Source organism: Nothobranchius furzeri, chromosome 18, assembly GCF_043380555.1.
Source record: "Nothobranchius furzeri strain GRZ-AD chromosome 18, NfurGRZ-RIMD1, whole genome shotgun sequence".
Taxonomy (NCBI): Eukaryota; Metazoa; Chordata; class Actinopteri; order Cyprinodontiformes; family Nothobranchiidae; genus Nothobranchius; species Nothobranchius furzeri.
The window spans coordinates 20,045,255-20,065,369 of record NC_091758.1 but is presented as its reverse complement, the minus strand read 5'-3'; the positions used below and the strand labels follow the sequence as shown (position 1 = coordinate 20,065,369).

The 20,115-nt window shown below is 42.5% G+C and overlaps 2 protein-coding genes and 1 non-coding gene across 4 annotated transcripts; 2 read left to right on the top strand and 1 right to left on the bottom strand.

Moving 5' to 3' along the window:
• Positions 1 to 1,639: 1,639 nt before the first annotated feature.
• On the top strand, positions 1,640 to 16,556 carry LOC107391780 (afadin). Its single transcript, XM_054741788.2, has 24 exons — positions 1,640 to 1,814; positions 3,129 to 3,321; positions 4,285 to 4,391; positions 4,484 to 4,605; positions 4,699 to 4,748; positions 4,837 to 4,878; positions 4,971 to 5,176; positions 5,272 to 5,417; positions 9,644 to 9,738; positions 9,809 to 10,080; positions 10,216 to 10,359; positions 11,901 to 12,099; positions 12,169 to 12,260; positions 12,329 to 12,418; positions 12,508 to 12,573; positions 12,657 to 12,730; positions 13,956 to 14,074; positions 14,150 to 14,311; positions 14,433 to 14,524; positions 14,736 to 14,870; positions 14,957 to 15,754; positions 15,909 to 16,005; positions 16,112 to 16,154; positions 16,431 to 16,556. Exons 1-24 carry the CDS (start codon positions 1,719 to 1,721, stop codon positions 16,522 to 16,524), a joined length of 3,534 nt encoding a protein of 1,177 aa, XP_054597763.2. The 5' UTR covers positions 1,640 to 1,718; the 3' UTR covers positions 16,525 to 16,556.
• dusp23b (dual specificity phosphatase 23b) lies at positions 16,016 to 19,731 on the bottom strand. 2 transcript variants are annotated; one of them, XM_015969469.3, is made up of 3 exons: positions 18,757 to 19,731; positions 17,387 to 17,660; positions 16,016 to 16,963 (listed from the first exon to the last, which is right to left on the bottom strand). In XM_015969469.3, exons 2-3 carry the CDS (start codon positions 17,654 to 17,656, stop codon positions 16,778 to 16,780), a joined length of 456 nt encoding a protein of 151 aa, XP_015824955.3. In that variant the 5' UTR covers positions 17,657 to 17,660; positions 18,757 to 19,731; the 3' UTR covers positions 16,016 to 16,777. The 2 variants fall into 2 exon arrangements, with proteins under 2 accessions (XP_015824955.3, XP_015824954.3); XM_015969468.3 differs by lacking the exon at positions 18,757 to 19,731 and adding an exon at positions 18,412 to 18,710.
• On the top strand, positions 18,806 to 18,888 carry trnal-cag (transfer RNA leucine (anticodon CAG)). Its single transcript has one exon. It is a non-coding gene; the product is annotated as a tRNA-Leu (tRNA).
• Positions 19,732 to 20,115: the final 384 nt, after the last annotated feature.

Below are 20,115 nucleotides of genomic sequence, written 5' to 3'. Positions count from 1 at the left end.
GCCATCAATAAAAAGCACCTGTGTTCGATGTCCATAACATACGCCTGCCCATACCAGTACCCCAGGAGCGTTGCAGCGCTCCAGTTTGCCATCTCAGCTGATGTTGTTCAAAAAGCAAAAACTTACAGCCTGTTTTCACTTTCATTTTCAATATAAATACCGGCCGAAGCTCGGCAGTAACTCACCACATCATCATGACACCTCCCTCTGCTGCACCAAGGCACACTCGCCATTTATGAGACAGACAATTACCATAATGTTTATGTTTATGTATTTAGCAGACGCTTTTGTCCAAAGCGACTTACAAGCGATAATCGGCATATTGCCCTTGAGGCTAACAACAACAATAACAACAACAACTTGACATCAGTCATGGGGAGTAGGGAACAAGGAGTGGACAGTAGAGAGGTGGGGACGGGTGCAGGGACGGTGCTAGTTAAGAAGATGCTCTCTTATAATATTACTATCAAGCAAGGTGGAATGAATGCCACAAAATTTGCGCAATGCCATGCTAACACCGCTTGTGTATAAGACACACAGTTGCTGTGATATTAAGCTGATTTGCAGGTGCAGTGTGTCTTGTAAAAAGGGCTAAGATGAGTATTTCAGACCTGAGAACACAGCATCAGCTGTTGAGCACGGTGGTGGTAGCATCATGACGTGGTTTTGGTTCTACCTCCAAAATGTTTACATTCACCTGGAATCAGAGTACAGTTGGGTCCTCCATCGGAACAATGATCCCAAACTCTAGAACTGGTTTCTTGTTAGATAAAAGAGGCTAACATAAAACTTCTGCTGATGTTGCTTAACTTATCATCCTTGTGGTCTAATTTTAACAGTCATTGGGGTTTGAAGTCCCAAATATGGGTGGCACCCATGCTTGTGATGCATGTCTATAAACATTTTACTGCTAATGGAAATTTAATTCCCAAACCGACAATTAGTCCCAACTCTTTCTCACGGATATCCTCCCAAGTCCAAAATGTCTCTTCAAATCTGACATAAAATCAATAAAATGTGTTTATTAGGTATAAAGTTTTTTCCTAAAATAGATGAGTACTTCAGAAAATGTTCTTTTCAATACAACCTAACTTCCAGACAACACTACCTCGGATTGTTCAAACCTCACTCTTCATCTAATGGAGGGCTGTTTTTATGAAAGCTTTTGTCTTTTTGTAAATTTACCCTGAAATCTAACAATAGCTGTCCCATATATATTGTGGGCAAATGAAAGGGAAGACACGCAAATTGTGCAGAAAATTACTGGTATGCATGGGAAGTTGGATCAGTCACAGCGTATATAGCTGTGTCACCATGGGTGAAAATTCCTGAAGGGAACTTTGAAAATGTTTCAGACAATTGCACCGTGTCAGGAACACATAATGCCTCTGAGATATTTCTGAAGCATTTGATCAAGCGTAAAAAGGATGAACTCATCGAAATGATGATGCATTAGTGGGAGGAATGGATTCGATGTAAGGTGTTTAAAGTTTTTATGTCAGATTTGTTATTAGTTTGCCTCATTTAGCAAAGCTCCAGTGACCTGTTAAACGGGGGCGAGGGGGCGGGCAGCGGGGACAATTTGTGGTAAATTATGCAATTATTTCTAACAATGTGCCACAGAGGACAGCGAGTCTATAGCAGACCAGAGCTGAAGGAGGACTCTTCTCTCATTTTGCTTGTCTTTTTTTTCTTTGAAGAAGATCTAAGGTGTGAAGATGCCAGAGATGGAAGAGCGAGAGGAATTGGCTAAAATGATCGGAGAGTGGAACAACAACAGACTGGACCTGTTTGAGATCAGCCAACCTGATCAGGTGGGATTTTATTTAACTAACAGATATTTTTGTTTGTTCTCAGGACTGTAATTTTGTTAATTGTTCTTAAACCTGTGAAAATGTCGAGGCTCAAAGAGCGTGCTCCAGACTATCCAGTTCAATCTGACGGCTCGTGATAGAAATGAACAAAACACACAAACATTGAATGTAGACTTTAGACACCATTCTGTTGTTGTTTTACTTGTTTTTACTCATTAGGACATTTCTCCATTCATATTTTTATTCTCTATAATATTCTGTTAGTTTTTTTTTCACAGGATTGTAGTTTTTACTTTTGTAATAGTGGTAAATTCAATTAAACATTTTAATTATATAAATGGTTTTATGTTCAATGCACAGACTTTTATTCCTTATTAGATTTTTATATATTTTTTTCTTCTTTGCTCCTGTTGTCAACTTGATTTGCTGCTGTGACAATAGAATTTCCCTCTGAGGGAAAATAAAAGAATATTCTATTCTATTCTACTTTTGTTGTGACATTGTAAAGAAAAGCATAAACCTCAAAAAGACAAACATAAATGATGGCTTTAAGTATCACCAACTATGATGACATCTTGTTGGTAGATTATTTCTTTCTTTCTTTCTGACTAATCAGAACAACGGACAATCTAGTGTAGTCATATCTACTGATGTCCGTCAAGGCGGCTGTCCACCATACGTCATCAAAGAAGAAGAAGCTAATAGATCCTTTTTTTAAATGAAGAACTTAAGTCTAAATCATCAAAAGTTGATACCAAAGTTGTTTTAAACTAGTGCCGTTCCTGAGCCGACGCCATCTTTGGTGTTATTCTCTGTTGCAGCTGGTTGCAGCCCTAGTGCTAAGTCTGCCCAGCAAACATAGAGCGCTGTGATTGGCCAGACACAAAACAATGGCTGACCTGTTGAGCTACATTGGGGTGTGGCTAGGCTGACCTGCAGAGCAAAATTTTGATGCAATGGTCTAGCTATATGTACCAGAAGCTTTAACATAATGATACTCATGGTTTGTTATCTAAAATCTAAATTATACTACATTATGAAACTAAAGAACTATAATAATGTTTCCTATTTTATTTTTGTCTTCACACAGAACTTTAAATAGCTAATAACATTGACTGGTATTTGGATATTTAGACAATGATCAAAATCATGTAGATCATAGGAGTTCTGCAATTACACCACTCTAGTAAAAGTAAAGTTGCTCTTTTAATTTTTTTTTTTTGAATATTCAGACGAGCACATCAACTTCTCCATCTATTATCAGTTAAATTCAGATTTCTTCTTCATTCTGATGCTCAGTTTGATCTTCTACAGAATCTGGAGTTTCACGGTGTGATCCGCTTCTACTTTGAGGACCATACAGAGGGAAACGTCGCCACTAAATGTCTGCGTGTTTGCAGCAACTCTCCAACTCGAGAGATTGTTAATATGCTTTCAGAGAAATTCAGGCCAGATATAAAAATGTGGTCGAGTTGTTATTCTCTGTATGAAATCCACACAAATAAAGGTAAGCATTTACTCTGGTGAGAAAAGTATTATGAAGTTATGGCTTCATGTACATTTCTTCCATACCAACTGGAGATATCATCAGAAATATATATATATATATATATATATATATATGGTTTGGGTCTGGTTTGGGTCAGCCACAAAAATGGACAAATGCAGACTACAGCGTATTATTAAAACAGCAGGAAAAATCATTGGTGCCCAACTGCCCTCTGTCCAGGAACTGTACATCAGCAGGACCAGGAAAAAGGCAGTGAATATTGTCCAAGATGCCACACATCCTGCATCTACTCTCTTCCATCTCCTCCCATCTGGCAGACGCTATAGATCGCTGTACACAAAAACCACCAGACACAAGAACAGTTTCTTTCCTTCAGCCATTTCTCTCCTGAATCTGTAGATTCTTTTACCTTCCTTTTACTATAGTTTTTAATACTTAATCAGTATGCTTATGGATATGTGTGTGTGTGTGTGTGTGTGCGCGTGCGTGCGTGTGTGTGTGGGTATGTATATATGTATATAGGTGTGTGCGTAAATGAACATGTGTGTGGGTATTCATGTTCTTATGTGTTTTTAGGTATTTTTATTCTCATTTATTATGGTTGTGGTATGTTTTAGAGAGCGAACATCTACCGAAGACAAATTCCTTGTAAATGTAATTTTACTTGGCCAATAAATCTGAAATCTGAAATCTGAAAAAAAAAAATATATATATACACATATATATATATATATATATATATATATATATATATATATATATATATATATATATATATATATATATATATATATGTGTGTGTGTGTGTGTGTGTGTGTAATTGGATTGTTCTGTGCAGTTTTCTGTCATCCTTGAATTATTTAGTTTTGTGGGTTTTTATGACCTATGCTGTGGTTTGGTCAAATAAAGTTTGTCTCTAAATTTGTTGTGCCTCTGTTTTAATTTTGTCCATGGATTAAGAGCGTAAATTGGATCTGGATGAAAAACCTTTGATGGTACAACTGAGCTGGAACTCCAATAACCGAGAAGGACGTTTTGTGCTCAAAAAGGAACCAGACAGTTTAGAGGTAACGTTCAATTGAAAGTACAAAGAAAAGTAAACAACTAAAGTTTTGCAAAACTTTCACATAAACCCCATTTTCTTCTTCTAATAAAAAAGGAAAGCTGTAACGAGAGGGAGAAGGGAGGCGTTCTCCAAACCTTTCGGAGGACTTTGTCAAGAAAAGGAAAGAAGAAAGAGAAACCCCTTTCAACTGGAAACATGTCAGAGGACGAGAGCAGGTAAAATCTGCACGGCTGGAATTTTTATCTCTAAATGATTGTCTGGTCATAAACCTTTAAAATAAAATAATCTCTTTTAAAATGACAATCTAGATCGGCTGATCTGCTTTGGGAAGCAAAGGAACAGAGTCAGATTCTGGAGGGTAAAAACCATTTTTATGTTCAAGTTTTAACTGAAATTTTGGGATCAGGTTGTTTATTGTCTCTGTTTCTGTCATTCAAACCTTTCAGCGTTGTCTGGATTACCAGTCAGAATTCAGATCAGTGGTAACGGTGAGTGTAATCATCAAAAGTTGATACAGTTGACAGATTAAATGGCCTCTCTGATATCTGCCTGCCCCCTGCTGGTTGTGTTTATCTTTCAGCTGAGGAGGCCTTCCTGTCAGCAGTCATAAATGACACCAACAGCTCCACCGTACATTTTAATCTCTCACCTGCGTACATCCTGTACGCAGTGAGCAGGTTTGTTCTGCAGCACCAGCTCAATGGAAGTCCTCCATCTACGGGGAACCCACACCCTGTGACATCCATCACAAGCAAAATGGTGGCCATGACAGGGAAGGTTATCCAGGCATGTTTCCCCATCTTCTAAGGATGCAATCACAAAATGCAGAAAACCTGGAATGAACTGGTTAGATCCCAGTAAGTTACAGTTTGCTTCCACAGAGGCAGCAGGCGATGGCGGGTGCTCTTGCTTTCTGGATGGCCAACTGTTCAGAGTTGCTGAACTTCTTTAAACACGACAAAGACCTCAACCTGCTCACTCAGCAGAGTCAGCTGGACCTGTCCCACCAGGTGCACACGGCCTACAGGTACGGACAGCCAATAGGGCTCTTCTCAGTGTGTAAGTGGACAACAATTGAAAAATAGTTACCATGATGTCTGGACTAAAGACTTTTTTTTTAAAATGATGCACCTACCAGAGAACAAGGAAACTGAGGGCTATTTGTACTGGGGGGGGGGTATACAATGAGTGTGTGCGCACAAACCAGTGGTGAACAACCTTTCCCATGCATATTTCCAGATTTACATGATCAACAATGAAAATGGAGAGGTGAAGTGTGCAGCTCCAGTTATCTGTCTTAGAGTGTCCTGCAAAGAGTGCAGTACAAACTGAGAACTTTGTGTAGAGCCTGAGAAGTTTTTCTGGGCCAAGAGGAAGTTACATAATTGTGTTGGAGCTGTGCTTGATGATTTTACCTATCTGAAGGCAAAGTGATGAAAAGCTGTGGTGCCATCTGCTGACCTCACTGGGTTTCCAACTACTGGGAGGAGCTGGGACCAGCGTTGTGTTGAAGTGTCCTGGTTTAAAGCCAGACTTATTCATTCTGGTGGATGGCCTAGTTTGGAACGGACTAATTGGCACAGTGCTGGACTGTAAATGTATTTAATTGTTCTGCTCACGTGGGTAATGACAATGACACCTGGAGAGGTGTGATGGGGAGAAATGGCCCCCTTGATCTGAATTAGAGCCATTTTGTTATTGAACTTCTGTGCTGGTCATAGATTGTCTATAATGAACACCATGTTCAAGCATAAATGTGTCCATATGTGCTCTTGGCACCAGGACTTTGTTGTTGTTTCATCTGATCTTCAGCCGAATGTCTTGGACACTTGGGTGAAGGGAGGGGCGAAGCTGTCAGCTGACTATTACCTGGTGGTGAGTTGGCTTCGATGGTGGGGGAGGATGCCGGTCAGACCTGGCAGGCCCAAACGTATTGTGAGGGTCCGCTGAGGACATCTGGCAAAGTCTCTTGTCAGAAGGAGCTTCAATTCCCTCCTCCGACAGAAGTTCCAGCGTGAAACGGGGGTGATTGCGTCCGAGTGGACTATGCCCTATGCTTCCATTGTCAAGGCACCAACTGGAGCTGCGGCCGCAGGGTTGTTGGTGCCTGATGTCATGGCAATCCCCGAATCCGCTGGTAGACACCAACTGTTAGGGATGCTGTCAAGCTGAAAAAAAGAGTATCTGGTCTTTTTGGACTGTGTGACTTCAGAGGCAATTGATGGTTACCGGCAGCCCAAATGGGATGTGGCCCGGGTGGTCACAGAGGCAAAAATTTGGGAGGAGTTTGGTGAGACAATGAAGACTTCCATTCGACTTTGAGGAGATTCTCGTCCACCATCCGGCACCTCAGGAGAGGAAAGCAGTGCACTAGCAACACTGTTTATATTGTGGATGGTTTGCTGCTGACCTCTACTCGGAACAGTTCCACTGGATTGGCAGACCGGGGTGGCGGTCCCCCTATTTAAAAGGGGGACCACAAGATGTGTTCAAACTACAGGGGGATCACAATCCTGAGCCTCTCTGGTAAAATCTATTCAGGAGTTCTGGGGAGGAGGGTCCAACGGATTGTTGAACCTCGGATTCAGGAGGAGCAACGTGCTTTTCGTCCTGGTCTTGGAACACTGGACCACCTTTTTGCCTCTACACCCTTAGGGGGATCCGGGTGGGAGTTCATCCAACCATTTGTTGTGGATTTGGAGAAGGCATTTACTGCTTCCCTTAGGGGGCCCTTTGGGGGGTACTCCAGACGTATGGGGTACCAGACCATCTGATACAGGCTGTTAGGTCCCTATATGACTGGTGCCAGAGCTTGGCCCACATTGCCAGCAGTAATTTGGGCTTGTTTCTAGTGAGAGTTGGACTCTGCCAAGGCTGCCCTTTGTCACCAATTCTGTTCATAACTTTTATGGACAGGATTTCCAGGTGCAGCCAAGGTGTTGAGGGCATCCATTTTGGTGGCCAAAGGATTGAGTCTCTGCGTTTTGCAGATGATACGGTCCTGCTGGCTTCATCAAAACATGATCTCCAACACTCACTGGAGTGGTTCGCAGCCGAGTGTGAGGCATTTGGGGTGAGAATCAGCTCCTCTAAATCCGAGACCATGGTCTTGATTCGGACAGGGTAAAATGCCTTCTCCGGGTCAGGGATCAGGTCCTGCCCGAAGTGGAAGAGTTTAAGTATCTCAGGGTCTTGTTCAAGAGTGAGGGAAAGCTGGAGTGCAAGATTGACAGGCAGATTGGTGCTGCGTCTGCAGTGATGCAGACCTTAAAGACCAAAGGTGACAGATGCTGCTGCGGCCCCCAGACTCTGGAACTCTCTCCCCCTGAGCCTGAGATCAGTGGACTCAGTGGTCTCCTTTAAAAAGCAGCTGAAAACTCACTTGTTCAAGCTGATTTTGGTGTGACCTTCATCACCCTCTCCTTGTTCTGCTCTCCCTACCTATTCTACCTTCCTCAGAATCCACTGATTTCCCTCTTTCCTATTCACTCTCTCTCTTTCTTTACATTATTTAATCACAATTGTATATTTTTTGCTCATTTTAAATATATTTTAAATCATTTTCTAAATTCTTTTTTATAGTTTTACATTTTTTGTTTTTGTGAAGCGCCTCGTGATTTTTATCTTGAGAAGCGCTATAGAAAAGATATTTTCTTCTTCTTCTTCTGATGCAGGTATTGTAGTGATCTGTCGTGGTGAAGAGAGAGCTGAACCGGAAGGCAAAGCTCTCGATTTACCGGTCAGTCTAAGTTCCAACCCTCACTTATGGTCACAAGCTTCAGGCAGTGACCGAAAGAATGAGATCGCAAATACACTCGGCCGAAATGAGTTTTCTCCACAGGGTGGCTGGGCTCTCCCTTCGAGATAGGGTGAGAAGCTCAGCCATCCGGCAGGGGCTCGGAGTAGATCCGCTGCTCCTCCACCTCGAGAGGAGCCAGTTGAGGTGGCTCGTGCATCTAGTTAGGATGTCACCTGGATGCCTCCCTGGAGAGGTTTTCCGGGCACATCCAACTGGGAGAAGACCTAAAGGAAGACACAGGACACGATGGAGGGATTATGTCTCTTGGCTGGCCAGGATTCTCTGGAGGAGTTGGCCCAAGTGGCTGGGGAGAGGGAAGTTTGGGCCTCCCTGTTGCCCTCACGACCTGACCCCCGATAAGCGGCCAAAAATGGATGGATGGATGGATGGATGGATGGATGGATGGATGGATGGATGGATGGATTTTCTAACAATCCCTCCCACTGACGTGCATAAAACCTGTCCAGCTCCAGACAACATGCTGTTTTTCCTCATTTGTAATGGTAAAAGAGAAAGACTTCCAGTTTTTGATGGTATTGACAACAGTTTTGAAGCTTTTTACGTTTTTGGTGCTAGCGTTCCTCCACACCAGTCCTGTTCCTGCCCTCCTCAGGGTCATACTGGGATGAATGAGAAACGTCACCAGGATGTCTGTTAAATCTGCTCAGTTACAGCTTTAGTTGTGTGCGATTGCAGCCCATATAACAGCTGTTCTTCATATTTTAAAATCATTTTCTTGATCCAGAATGTGCTTAAATGACTCTTTGCAGGGTTAATAAAAAGTCACTCAGACCCCCACTGGCCCCTGTGGCCAGAACACTGCACTTGCAACTTCAGAGTGTCGGTCCGGTCCCTATTGGACTTAGTAAAGTGAAGCTGGAATGCCTGGTGCTGGAGATGAAAGCGCAGCAAGGAGATGTTTCACTTTAGCTTTCACTAATAAAACACCAGGGGGTGCTAAAAGCAATCCAAAACAGTCTTGTACCCTTTAAATATAAACCAAACCTTTAAAAACAATCTGTCTCCAAAATAGGGCAACATGTAATTAAAAAAATTAAAAACAAGCTTGTCCAAATGTGAGATATTGTCGCACTCTGTGTTTAAAGGGATAGGATCAAGAGCAGGCGAGGGGAACCCTGGTCCTCGAAGGCCGGTATCCTGCATGTCTTTGCTCCAACACTTCTGATTCAGTGGTTGAATCACCTGTTCAGCGGCTCATCAGGCTCTGCAGAAGCCTGCTAATCACCTGCTGATTGAAATCTGGTGTGTTGAAACAGGGTTGAAACTAAAATATGTTGGATAGCGGCTCTCGATGGACCAGGGTTCCCCACCCCTGATCTAGAGTGACAACTGTATCGAAAGTCCAAACATTCATCTTGCATAGAAAAAAATAAACACCTTAAAATTAACACAAAAGTTGCGTCTTAGTTGATAATTATTATTTATTCTCAAAGCTTCCTGCTTCAATGCTTCCACAATGAGCTACGGAAACATCTACCAACTTTCCTGATGGATCCAGAGCAGCATGGCACCCTCCCACCTGGTATAGGTAATTGTTCTATCATTCAGTACAGTAGAGGTTAAACGGTTTTACTTTAAACATCCAAATCTGCTTACAGAAATGGTTTTGAACTCCTTGATGAATGCCATGTCCTTGTTGCGCCGCTGTCGGGTCAACCCTGCCCTCAGCATCCAGCTCTTCTCCCAGCTCTTCCATTTCATCAGTGCCTGGCTGTTTAACCAGCTCATGGACCCAGAAAGCAGCACTCCAGGCCTGCGCTCCCACTACTGGGGGTCCACTCTGTGTCAGAGGCTTGCACCCATTGACGCCTGGGCGGAGAGGCAGGGCCTGGAGCTGGCGGCTGACTGTCACCTGGGACACATCAAACAAGTCTGTCTACTTGCAAACCCTCTCTTAAAATACAAGTTTGGGTCTTTTTGTGTGATACCACAGTTCTGACTTTATTTAAAGTTTAAAAATACGTCTCTTTTTGATGTTAAAATAGTAACGCCTGTCTGTTCCTAGGCAACCACACTTCTGACCATGAATAAGTACTCGATGCAGAACGCCAAGGACATCCAGAGCACCTGTTTCAAGTTGAACTCGCTGCAGATGCGGGTGTTGCTGACTGACTACCTCTATGCATCCAATGAGCCTCTCATCCCCCCTGTGAGTACGGTACTTTCAGCCCTCCATAAAAGACAGCTTTAATGATTGTTGTTTTTATCTCAACACTAAAGAATTAATTATTCCAGGCTCCAAAATAAAACATTAACTCAAACGTTATCAGGGATTTTGATATCGGAAGCTCCAGCAGCAGAACATGAGCTCAGCAACATTGATTTATTAGCATGAATAATTGATAATAATGAATATGACCATGAATAATAAATGAAGGATAGCAAAATGGTTTTCACATGACTTCATTGATTTTGAGTGAACTGTTCTCTGATGCTGAATATTAACTGGGGGAAACTATTACAAGGATGCCATCAGCTGTGATCAGTCAGACTGGAAGGCTTTTGGTAGCTGATTTAAAATAATGTAGTTATATAGGCTCAGAAAAAACCTGGTTTTTAATACAATACAACCCCAAATTTAATCATGCACACTAAAAAATACTGGGTTATTTTCAAAACCCAACTGCTAGGTTAAAGCCTTTGGGTACAACTTTGGGTTTGATCGACCCGATATTGGTTAAAAAGCCTCGACTCAGGAGTTGGGTCAGCGATGTGTCGGGTTCTTTAATCAACCCCAAAGCATGACTAACTATGTTGGGTCAGGGTAGCTTTGACCAACTGCTAGGTCAAAATATACCCAACTGGTGGGTTGAAGACAATTCTCCGAAAATGCATCATCCTCACAAACGGTTTTCTGTGTTAAGATAACCCGGTGTTGGGTGCAACCACTATCTACCCAGTGGCTGGGTTTAAATTGGGTTGTTTTAAGCCAATGCTTTTAGAGAGTGATGACTTTATTTAAACACATAAATACAGAATCTTTTTACTCATTTTGGATGTTTGACATTTCATTGAAATGTGATAAAATGTTTTTAGAAAGTTATTTTATGTTCATTTTTGTTTTTGTGGTAGAGTTGTGGAGAGCAGGTACATATAGGCAATGTCTTACCAGCTGTGGAAAGATATTAGAGTGATGTCATTATGGAGCGTAATAGTGTGAGTGTCCTGTCACTGTATCCCGATTGATCATGCGCCCTGGCTACTAGGCCAAGGGGATGTCCCTTCGGCTGACTGGCGTGACTCTCACCTGGGAGTCTGGGGATCAAATCCTGCCCGGGCCCTCATTTCTCCACCTTGCCACAGGAGAATCTTATAAAATCCTTAAAATATGAAACTTAAATAAATTTAACTGAGTCAAATGTGCAGAATTGTGTAAATGTACTAAAACTTCCTCACTTCTCTCCTTTTGATGATTGTGCAAACATCCCTGCTTTGCTGTGCTTGGAGGAGCCAACTGCTAACACTAATGGAAATGTAGTAATTGCATGTTTTTCTAGACTTCACAGCACAACATATTGTGCAACATATCTCCACCTCTGTAGGGAGATTTAAGAGCAGGGTCAGACCTTTGGTTTGGCTGAGGCTCACTGCAGTAGGATGGTTGTCCCTCTCCTGTGTGACGATAACTGAGAGAATTCACTGGATCAACTTGACCCTGAAATATCTCTCTGCCTGTCACCCTCTCTGCAGGACTTGATTGATGTTGTGGTAAGAGCTGCTGAGGCCTCTGCGGATAACCTGATTCGGGGTGAAGGATGGGACATCCATCTGGAGGAGAGCTTCTTCCTGCACCTGCCTTTCTTGCTGCCAGAGGGTGGATACTCTTGCAACGCCATGAGAGGAATCCCTCAAGGGTTTTATGAGTTTATGGAGCCGATTTGTCAGAAAGGTTGGGGATTCAGCCTTCAAAAGCAGGTGCTTCTGTGTATTTGCATGACGATATGCCCTCCTCTTACAGGTCTCTGTTCACTGGCGTTTCAGCCAGAGTCTGGAGGTGACTGGACGGTGTACTTCAGTGAGTTTGCACATTCTGACCAGGACACATACTTGGTAAGACATCATATTAAGTGATTCCAGATATTTTGGAGTGTTGCATATTTAATGTAGGTGTTATTCAGCCAGCAGCACACACCCAGCCAGAGATTGAAACCATCACTTTACACAAACCTCTGAACAGTGGGATGGGGATTAGCATCGTAGCTGCCAAGGTGACATTTTATTTTGCCTCTTTTCCAACATCCAAACTTTCTGCACAATGGCTCCGTAGCTGAACATCCTTCCTGTCGTCTCACCACAGGCAGCAGGCCAGGATTACCTGGGGATCTATATTAAATCCGTTGTCAAGGGAGGACCAGCTGACGTGGTGAGATCATGACACATTTTGGGACGAAAGGCTGCTTACTGTGTTTTATATTACATAAGAAAAGTGTGTTTAACGGTGTGCAGAGTGGGAGGTTAGCAGCAGGAGATCAGCTGCTCAGAGTGGACGGTCACAGCCTGGTTGGACTCAGCCAAGAAAGGTGAATGCAAAAAGTATCCGTCAGATACAGCTGCCATGAAATATTTCCAAAAGCAAAGAAAATGTAATAAATGCAAAAATAAGGAAAAAACGTCCTTGCAGGACTGTCTGAAACCTGTTGCTTTTAGTTTGAAACGAAGACCATCTGATGTTTACTAGTGCAGCTATTTTTGTAAAATCGTGAACATCAAACATGATATGTGGCTCTAACCCTGTTTGTGACCTTTTGACCCTCAACCCCAAACAGTGTGTGTCAAGTCTCGGTGTAAAGCTGGATGCTGAACTCACAATGGCCCCACAGATAAACTCCGTAGTGAGGTCTTGCTTTTATCAGCTTCGCTGCCTGACTCGCCTCAGACAAATCCTGAAACGGAGGCATTTGGAGGCGGTCATCCATGCTCTCCTCGTTGGTGTTCTGGTCTCTGCCCTGAATCGGCTGCAGGTCGTCCAGAACGCTGCTGCCAGGTTCTTGACGAATACACACCGACGTAGCCATATTACCCCTGTCCTGGTACATCTTCACTGGCTCCCTGTCATTTTCAGAGTGCAGTTTAAGTTATTGACTTTTGTATTTAAAGCACTCAATGACCTGGCACCTCCCTATCTCTCTGACTTGCTCACTCCATATGTACCCACGCGCACGTTGAGGTCGGCTGACCTTTTGCTGCTGTGTACGCCGCGGATGCTATACAAATCGCGGGGTGAACGAGCATTTGTGCATGCTGCCCCAAAGCTGTGGAACTCGTTGCCCACTGGAGTACGGCAGGCTCCATCACTGGCGGTTTTTAAATCTCGTTTAAAGACCCCCTTTTACGATTTGGCTTTTAGACAGTGATTCGTTTTAGTGTTTTATTGTGTCATTGTTTTAATGCGTCCTTAGAATTCATCATGTTTTATCTGCTTTGACTGGTATTTTTATCCTCTAGAATGGTCGCGTTTTGTTTTAGCCTGTGCAGCACTTTGGGCAGCTCCCACGCTGCGTTTTAAACGTGCTATATGAATAAACTATGGTATGGTGTGGTATGTGGCCATTTAGCTAAAGCTTGTATGATCTTTCAGCTCTTGGCGAACATGTGAAGGACTCTCAGCCGCTAACACACCAGATTATAGCAGTCTGTAAATCTAATGGGCTTTGCTGGTTTGCTAATGTCCTTCAGTCCAAGCTCACTATAAGTTTTCTACACTATCACCTCTAATTTGACACTGTTGGCCTTATGTTCTTGCAGGGCAGCAGCAATCATGATGCAAACGGGGCCTGCTGTGGCCTTACAAGTTGCAAAGTTTGGAGCGAGCTATCATGGTCTCCGGGGACTTCTGAGTGGACCAACTACTAAAAATACCACAGGTAGGAACCTAAATCTAATCTTTTTTTCCCCCTTTTTATGGCTTTTAATACCTAATGAAAACCTTCTAATCTCAGAAGGTGGTGGGGGTGGAGACAAGCTGAACAGTAAACGGTCCATGCTGTACTGTGGTGTGAATCTTGGCCCTTCAGAGCGGCCCCACGAAGGCAGCAAAAGTAAGAAGGAGCAGGTGATGCAGAGAAACAGACAACTGTACCGCTCCAACCCCAACATGACCTGTGAGTGAGCTTGTTTTTAAACACATTCAGCTGCTGGGCACATTATCCTTCATGTAAAATACATGTAATGCACGAGGGTGAGTCAAAAGAGCGGCTCTGCCACCATTATTTTCTGTTCCAGGGGATTGTTGCCCAGAGGAGGGAGAAGAGTCTACCGACCCTGATGTGAAAGGAAACTATTCCGTCTCTGGTAGCAACCTGATGTGCACAGATGTGGGTTTTTTACTAGATAATCCTAATTTAGCTGTGATGAATGAACGCTTCATCATGAGAAAGTGATAGAAACTTGTGTTTAGGCCCCTTCAGACATTTTGTTGGTGGTAAAAATGTGTTAATAATCATATTTTCATGAACCAGAACTTTGTAGATTTGAATGATTTTATGCCACAAATGATATGATCTTCTGTATTTTGTCTTTAATTAGACGTATCACAGGGAATATTTAACCCTTCCGAACCCTAAATCTAAGCCTGTTTCTGAACGGAGCCGACCACAGCAAACCTTCAGAACGTTTGTGAGTCCTTCAAATGGACCGAGCTCTGCTAAAAGAACCTTAATGGTTGGTTTTTATTTACTACTGGTTAAAATTGTTGCTTGCACAGATTTGTGCTGAATCTGACTGGAACGTGTACTGTCCTGTTTAAGCGGCAAGCCCAGTCACAGGAGGATGTGTGTATGAACAGTGGAGGCCCCCTGCTGGACCAAAACCAGAACACACGGACCCAGAGGGACCAGATTTTAAAGCAACCACTGAGCCTTTACTCATCTTTCCCAATTCGCTCAAGTGTTTCTGCTCATGACATTCTCTCCAGTCACAACGAGCAGGACAGCTGCAACAGTTCAGCTGGAGTTTGGAGAACTCCCTTTAAGCATCAGTCAGCAGTTACACCTTCAATCCAGCCCAAACGCATCGACATTCCCATCACCAGAGCAGCAAATCCTCCTCTCACTACCTTCCAGAGCTCTTCAGCGAGGATGGGCCAGACCGTTAAAGTCAGCAGACCCAAACAAAGTCCTCAATACCAAGAAAGTCCAACGTCTGCAACCAAGAAGCAGCCTCTGCCTCCAATTTTGTGGCAGCAGCATCGATCAGCTGCAAGCGGAGAAAAGGCAGAAAAACCCCAAGTGAGCATCCCTCCGACCAAGCACGTTTCCTTCAAAGAGCTGCCTTCTCAGCAAAAGATCACGAGTCCCAGGAAGCAAGTGTGTGATCCCTGGAAGAGGGAGGCCCAGGAGAAACTGGAGAAGGAGCAGCACGTTCAGGCCGTGGAGCTTCTGGAGAAGGAGGTGCAGCGGCTTCGAGCTAAAGAGAGACTGACAGCGGAGGAGAACGACAGACTCCGAAGGCTCAACCTGGAGTGGCAGTTTCAGAAGAGGCTGCAGGAGGTTCAGAGTAGAGGAGAGGAGGAAGAAGATGAAGATTTGGATATGATGGTGATCCAGGTAGATTCTTCACTTTTCCAGTTAGCTCACTTAGCTTTACTTGGATTATTTTACGTGTGTTTGGTGTTAGAAATGTTGCACCATCCAACAAACGTTTCAAGTTTTGGGGACCGTGATCACATTTACACCCAAAATGTTTAACGTGCTTGTTTAGGAAAAGAGCAGCTCTGGAGGAGGGGACAACTGGGAACAAAAAGAAGGAAAGAAGGCAGAGGTTAACCTCTTCCACGAAGAAGACAAAGCAAAGATTGGTAACAAATCTAGGAAGAAATCTGATTTTGTTTATTGAAAATTGTGTTTGCCTATCTGACATTTCACTTCATATGATATCACATGTTTTTTGTTTGTTTTTGGCAGAACAAAAAGCAAAACTGAAGTACCAAATGATGACAGCAGAAGGGTGAGTTCACACTTTACATACCGTAGTTTAACACAAGGAAATGATTTAGACAGCAACGTGAAATTCCCCCCCACACACATGAAGCTGTTTTTAGCTTTTATTTTGAAAGAGCAAGAAAACAATGTCCCTGAGTAAACAAAATCAAAAGATGTCACTTTATGTAGATTATGGCCTGAGAAGCTGTAAGTGCCAATATATATATATATATATATATATATATATATATATATATATATATATATATAAAGTCAAGTCTTTCTGGTTGTTTATTTGCAGAAACCAGGACGAGAAAATCCGGAGTGTGTTTGCTCCGGAACGGCTCTCGTTCAGAGAGCGTCAGCGTCTCTTTACTCTGGAGTCAAGTGCTTAACAGAAACCTCAGCAACTCTCTGACAGTGAAATGACAACATATAAGTGCCATGTAAGGGGTAGAGTGCATGCATTTGTTGTAGAAATGTCAACAATTAGCTAAATGATTTCATTTGATAACAGTGTTTTTAATATCTGAATATTTTTCATGTTTTAGAAAATAAGAACACGCTTATTTTCTGTTTATTGACTGTTTGCTAACATGTTTACTAACATCTGAAGCAGAATCATTCCTGTTTCCGTCCCAATAAAAGTTATTTAGAGCGCTGATAAAACTGCACCACTGACTTCTCCTGTTCATGAGTTTCGATGGAACCGGGTCGCATCCTTCGGATCTCGTTGATGGCGTCGATCCCAGAAATCTTCCTCTTCTTGACTAAGTAGCAGGCCAGCATGGTCCCTGTTCTTCCATGGCCGTGCATACAATGAACCGCCGCACCCTGAGGACAAACAAAACTCTGTTTTACATCAGATGCTTGTGACAAGGCACACACCCAACGTTACTTTCTGTTGAGATGGGAGTTTGTTTTTCCCGCACACACCTGGAACAGTTAGGCTTTAATTCATCTAGGGTCTTAGACCCTTAACCAAGACATCTGGACTCTTTTATGATTAATCATTTTGTGTTTAGAAATCTTACAAAAAAAAAAAAAATACAAAAACTTTGATGCTGACAAGGTGAAACATGAGTTTTATGTGATTTTATATTCTGATAAAGTTTTCCAAAACCTTTTTACCACATTGTGAGTTCTGCACATTAAAGAAGCTCCAAAATACATGCCGAGTCTTTCAGGCCACATTCTTGAATTAGTTAGTATAAAATAGTAATCTCAATCGTGAAAAGTTCTGAAAATAGTCCTCACCTCTCCTTTTGAGTTGGCATCTTCTACAATTGAGAGAAATGTGTCAATCTGAGTGGGAGATGGAGGAGTGAAGTCTGCTATCTTAATGTGGTGAAGCTTCAGCTCCGGACATGAGTCATGCTGAGGTGGTTTCCTCTCACACAGACAAACCAGGTGCTTGATCCCATTATCCAGCAGGTAGCGGTATTCGCACGGCATGCTGGGCCTTGCCAGTCCAGCCAGTTTACCTGGCTCCACCCAGGAGAAGTTGTGTGGAGGAGAGGAGGCCATGAGGCTGAGCAGAAGACAGCATTTAGACTATGCTTGTTTACTGATTTAGAGAAACATTTCAAAACACATTCAGCTTTAATGTAATTAGTCTGTCAGGGTTTCACATCTGTACAAATGTAATGGAATCGTTTGTTTGTTTAAAAAAATAACAAAACATTTACCAAAAGTTATTGCATTTCAGATTGATGGAGTGCAATCAGTTTGGTAATAAATGAACACATTAACACTCTGTGACTTAATAAATGACAGATAGTAGCCTAATAATAATAATAATAATAATAATAATAATAATAATAATGTGTACTACTAACACATTTCAACATGTATTTTGAGTAGGAATCTTCAGATGTAAATAAAAGTCTAACCCCTTCAAGTCCCGGGAAATCTCGTGAGATTGTCGTTGTGTACATTATCCAAAAAAACGACTCAGTTTACCGCGGTGCATAAAGATTACTCACAAACTGCAGGTCAATATTAGCACAAGTTTACTGGTTGAACTAGACTCTCCAGCAACTCTTTACAAACTTTATTAGCTAGTAACACGTTTAGAGGTTAGCTGGGAGTCAAGCTAGCTTTACCAAAACAAAAACACAACTAATAGGTAGCATTTAGCTATTTATTAGCTACAGAAGATGAACATAGCTATCGTCTTTCATTTTGAGAACGTTGAAACGACGCACATCAGTGTCTTCTATTTGTGTAAATATGCATTAAATATCCAAACACATCAACCTCATCCGAAGGAAGTTACTTACAGTTTATATGAAAAAAAAAAAGAACCGGTGAGCGTCGAGCTGCTGTTGCTAGCTGAGCTAAATGCTACTACCGCTAGCTACTTCCACAAGTTGCTCCTAAACTAGATATTACAGTGAGTTTACTGAGGTAAACCGGTTATAAAACCTAGCTGAAGTCCATCGCAATGAAAGGTGGGGCAGGCAGTGCCAGCCTATACATATCCATCATTGTGGATAATAGTTGTCAGATACGAAAGACAGCTAATCCGTTGATTAATAGCAGCATTATTATTGTGGGAGCTGTGTTGTCGCGACAGATTTTTGTATAACGTAACGTGTTTATAAAATTGTCATTTCCCAACATACTTCACTTAACTTGGAATCATAAACATCTGTTCCGCTCTTCTCATCACGAGTCAGGATGGCCGAGCGGTCTAAGGCGCTGCGTTCAGGTCGCAGTCTCCTCTGGAGGCGTGGGTTCGAATCCCACTTCTGACAAGTACTTTTTTTCACACCTCAAGAAGATGTTACACTACTACCCTATAAATGCTTGATAATATTATCTGATCTTTACCAAATTATTTCTTGTCTACAATCATTTTGAAGCCTAAATGAGTAAGTCTTTATACTGTGACTAACGTCTTGAAGATTATTGCAATTTACTAATGATCTCGGAAAAGGAACCTCTTCAAATACATTTACTGGACTTGTTCTTACATTTACTTATATAATATATAATGCTGTTTGCTGATGCCTGTTGTAGGCAGCAATTTTGTCATTAAACCCTGATGCCGTCATCATTACCAGTACCTTTTCATTTTGCATTCTGCAAACATTTTTTTATTTGTACATGAGAGAGTAATGAGTCAGAAATTTTTGTTCATTAGCATCAACATTTGTACTTGCTTCTTCTTTTGGCATCATGGCGGAGCCTGGAAGTAAAAAGTGTCTTATGAACGTGCCCTAGTGGCATGGCAATGCAAGAATTTTACAGCATTCGTTTTGCCAAGCTTGGTGGTAATATTGCTGCAACGCTGGACTTGTGAATGCATATTACACCTTGGGTGGTGTCACATGGGGAATTACTGTAGAGCTCCAGCCATCAACTATGTTGAAAATGAAAGTAAACATGGTAGTACGTTTTGCTTTTGTAAACAAAATCAGCTGAGACGGTAAACTGGAGTGATGCAGAGCTCCAGGAGCTTCTCTCTGTTAGAGATGGAGGTCGAATCACAAGAGACTACACAGGGACTGTGGACGACAGACACCTTTAGGAGCAGCTTGTCAAAAAATCGTAATGACTGCAATAAGAAACAAGTTATGTCCAAGTTAAGTGGAAGTCCATGGCAGGGCAGAGACCCCCCCCCCCCCCCCCCCCCCCCCCACCCCCACCCCCTTTATACCTCCATTGCATGTTTTTTTTTGTAAAAAGGACACGATTACTCCGCATTACCGCCACGGTCTGGCTACTTTTAAACAACCTAAGGCTCCCTGATGTTGCCTTAGCCTTGCGGCAAATTGACGGCATTCTTTTCTAAAAGAGGCACAGGACAGTAATGCCTTTGGAGGGGAAGCAAAGAGCTAAAACCGGAGTAAATATCAGTGCGGCCTAGCTATTTGAGGGAGCTAAAGGAGGCTAGTAAATCACAGACTGATGGTGACCGGGCTTTGTTGCTACTGGACTTGTAAGTTATACAATTTTTGTCCAACAGTGTGGACCTTTTG

What these genes read in the sequence shown, in the direction of transcription:
- LOC107391780 (XM_054741788.2), top strand. Translation starts at nt 1,719, where the DNA reads ATGCCAGAGATGGAAGAGCGAGAGGAATTGGCTAAAATGATCGGAGAG. An exon ending in AGGGAGGACCAGCTGACGTG is followed by an intron (nt 12,574 to 12,656) that starts GTGAGATCATGA and finishes AACGGTGTGCAG; the next exon opens with AGTGGGAGGTTAGCAGCAGG. An exon ending in CAAATGATGACAGCAGAAGG is followed by an intron (nt 16,155 to 16,430) that starts GTGAGTTCACAC and finishes GTTTATTTGCAG; the next exon opens with AAACCAGGACGAGAAAATCC.
- dusp23b (XM_015969469.3), bottom strand. Translation starts at nt 17,656, where the DNA reads ATGGCCTCCTCTCCTCCACACAACTTCTCCTGGGTGGAGCCAGGTAAA. An exon ending in ATGCCAACTCAAAAGGAGAG is followed by an intron (nt 16,964 to 17,386) that starts GTGAGGACTATT and finishes GTTTGTCCTCAG; the next exon opens with GGTGCGGCGGTTCATTGTAT.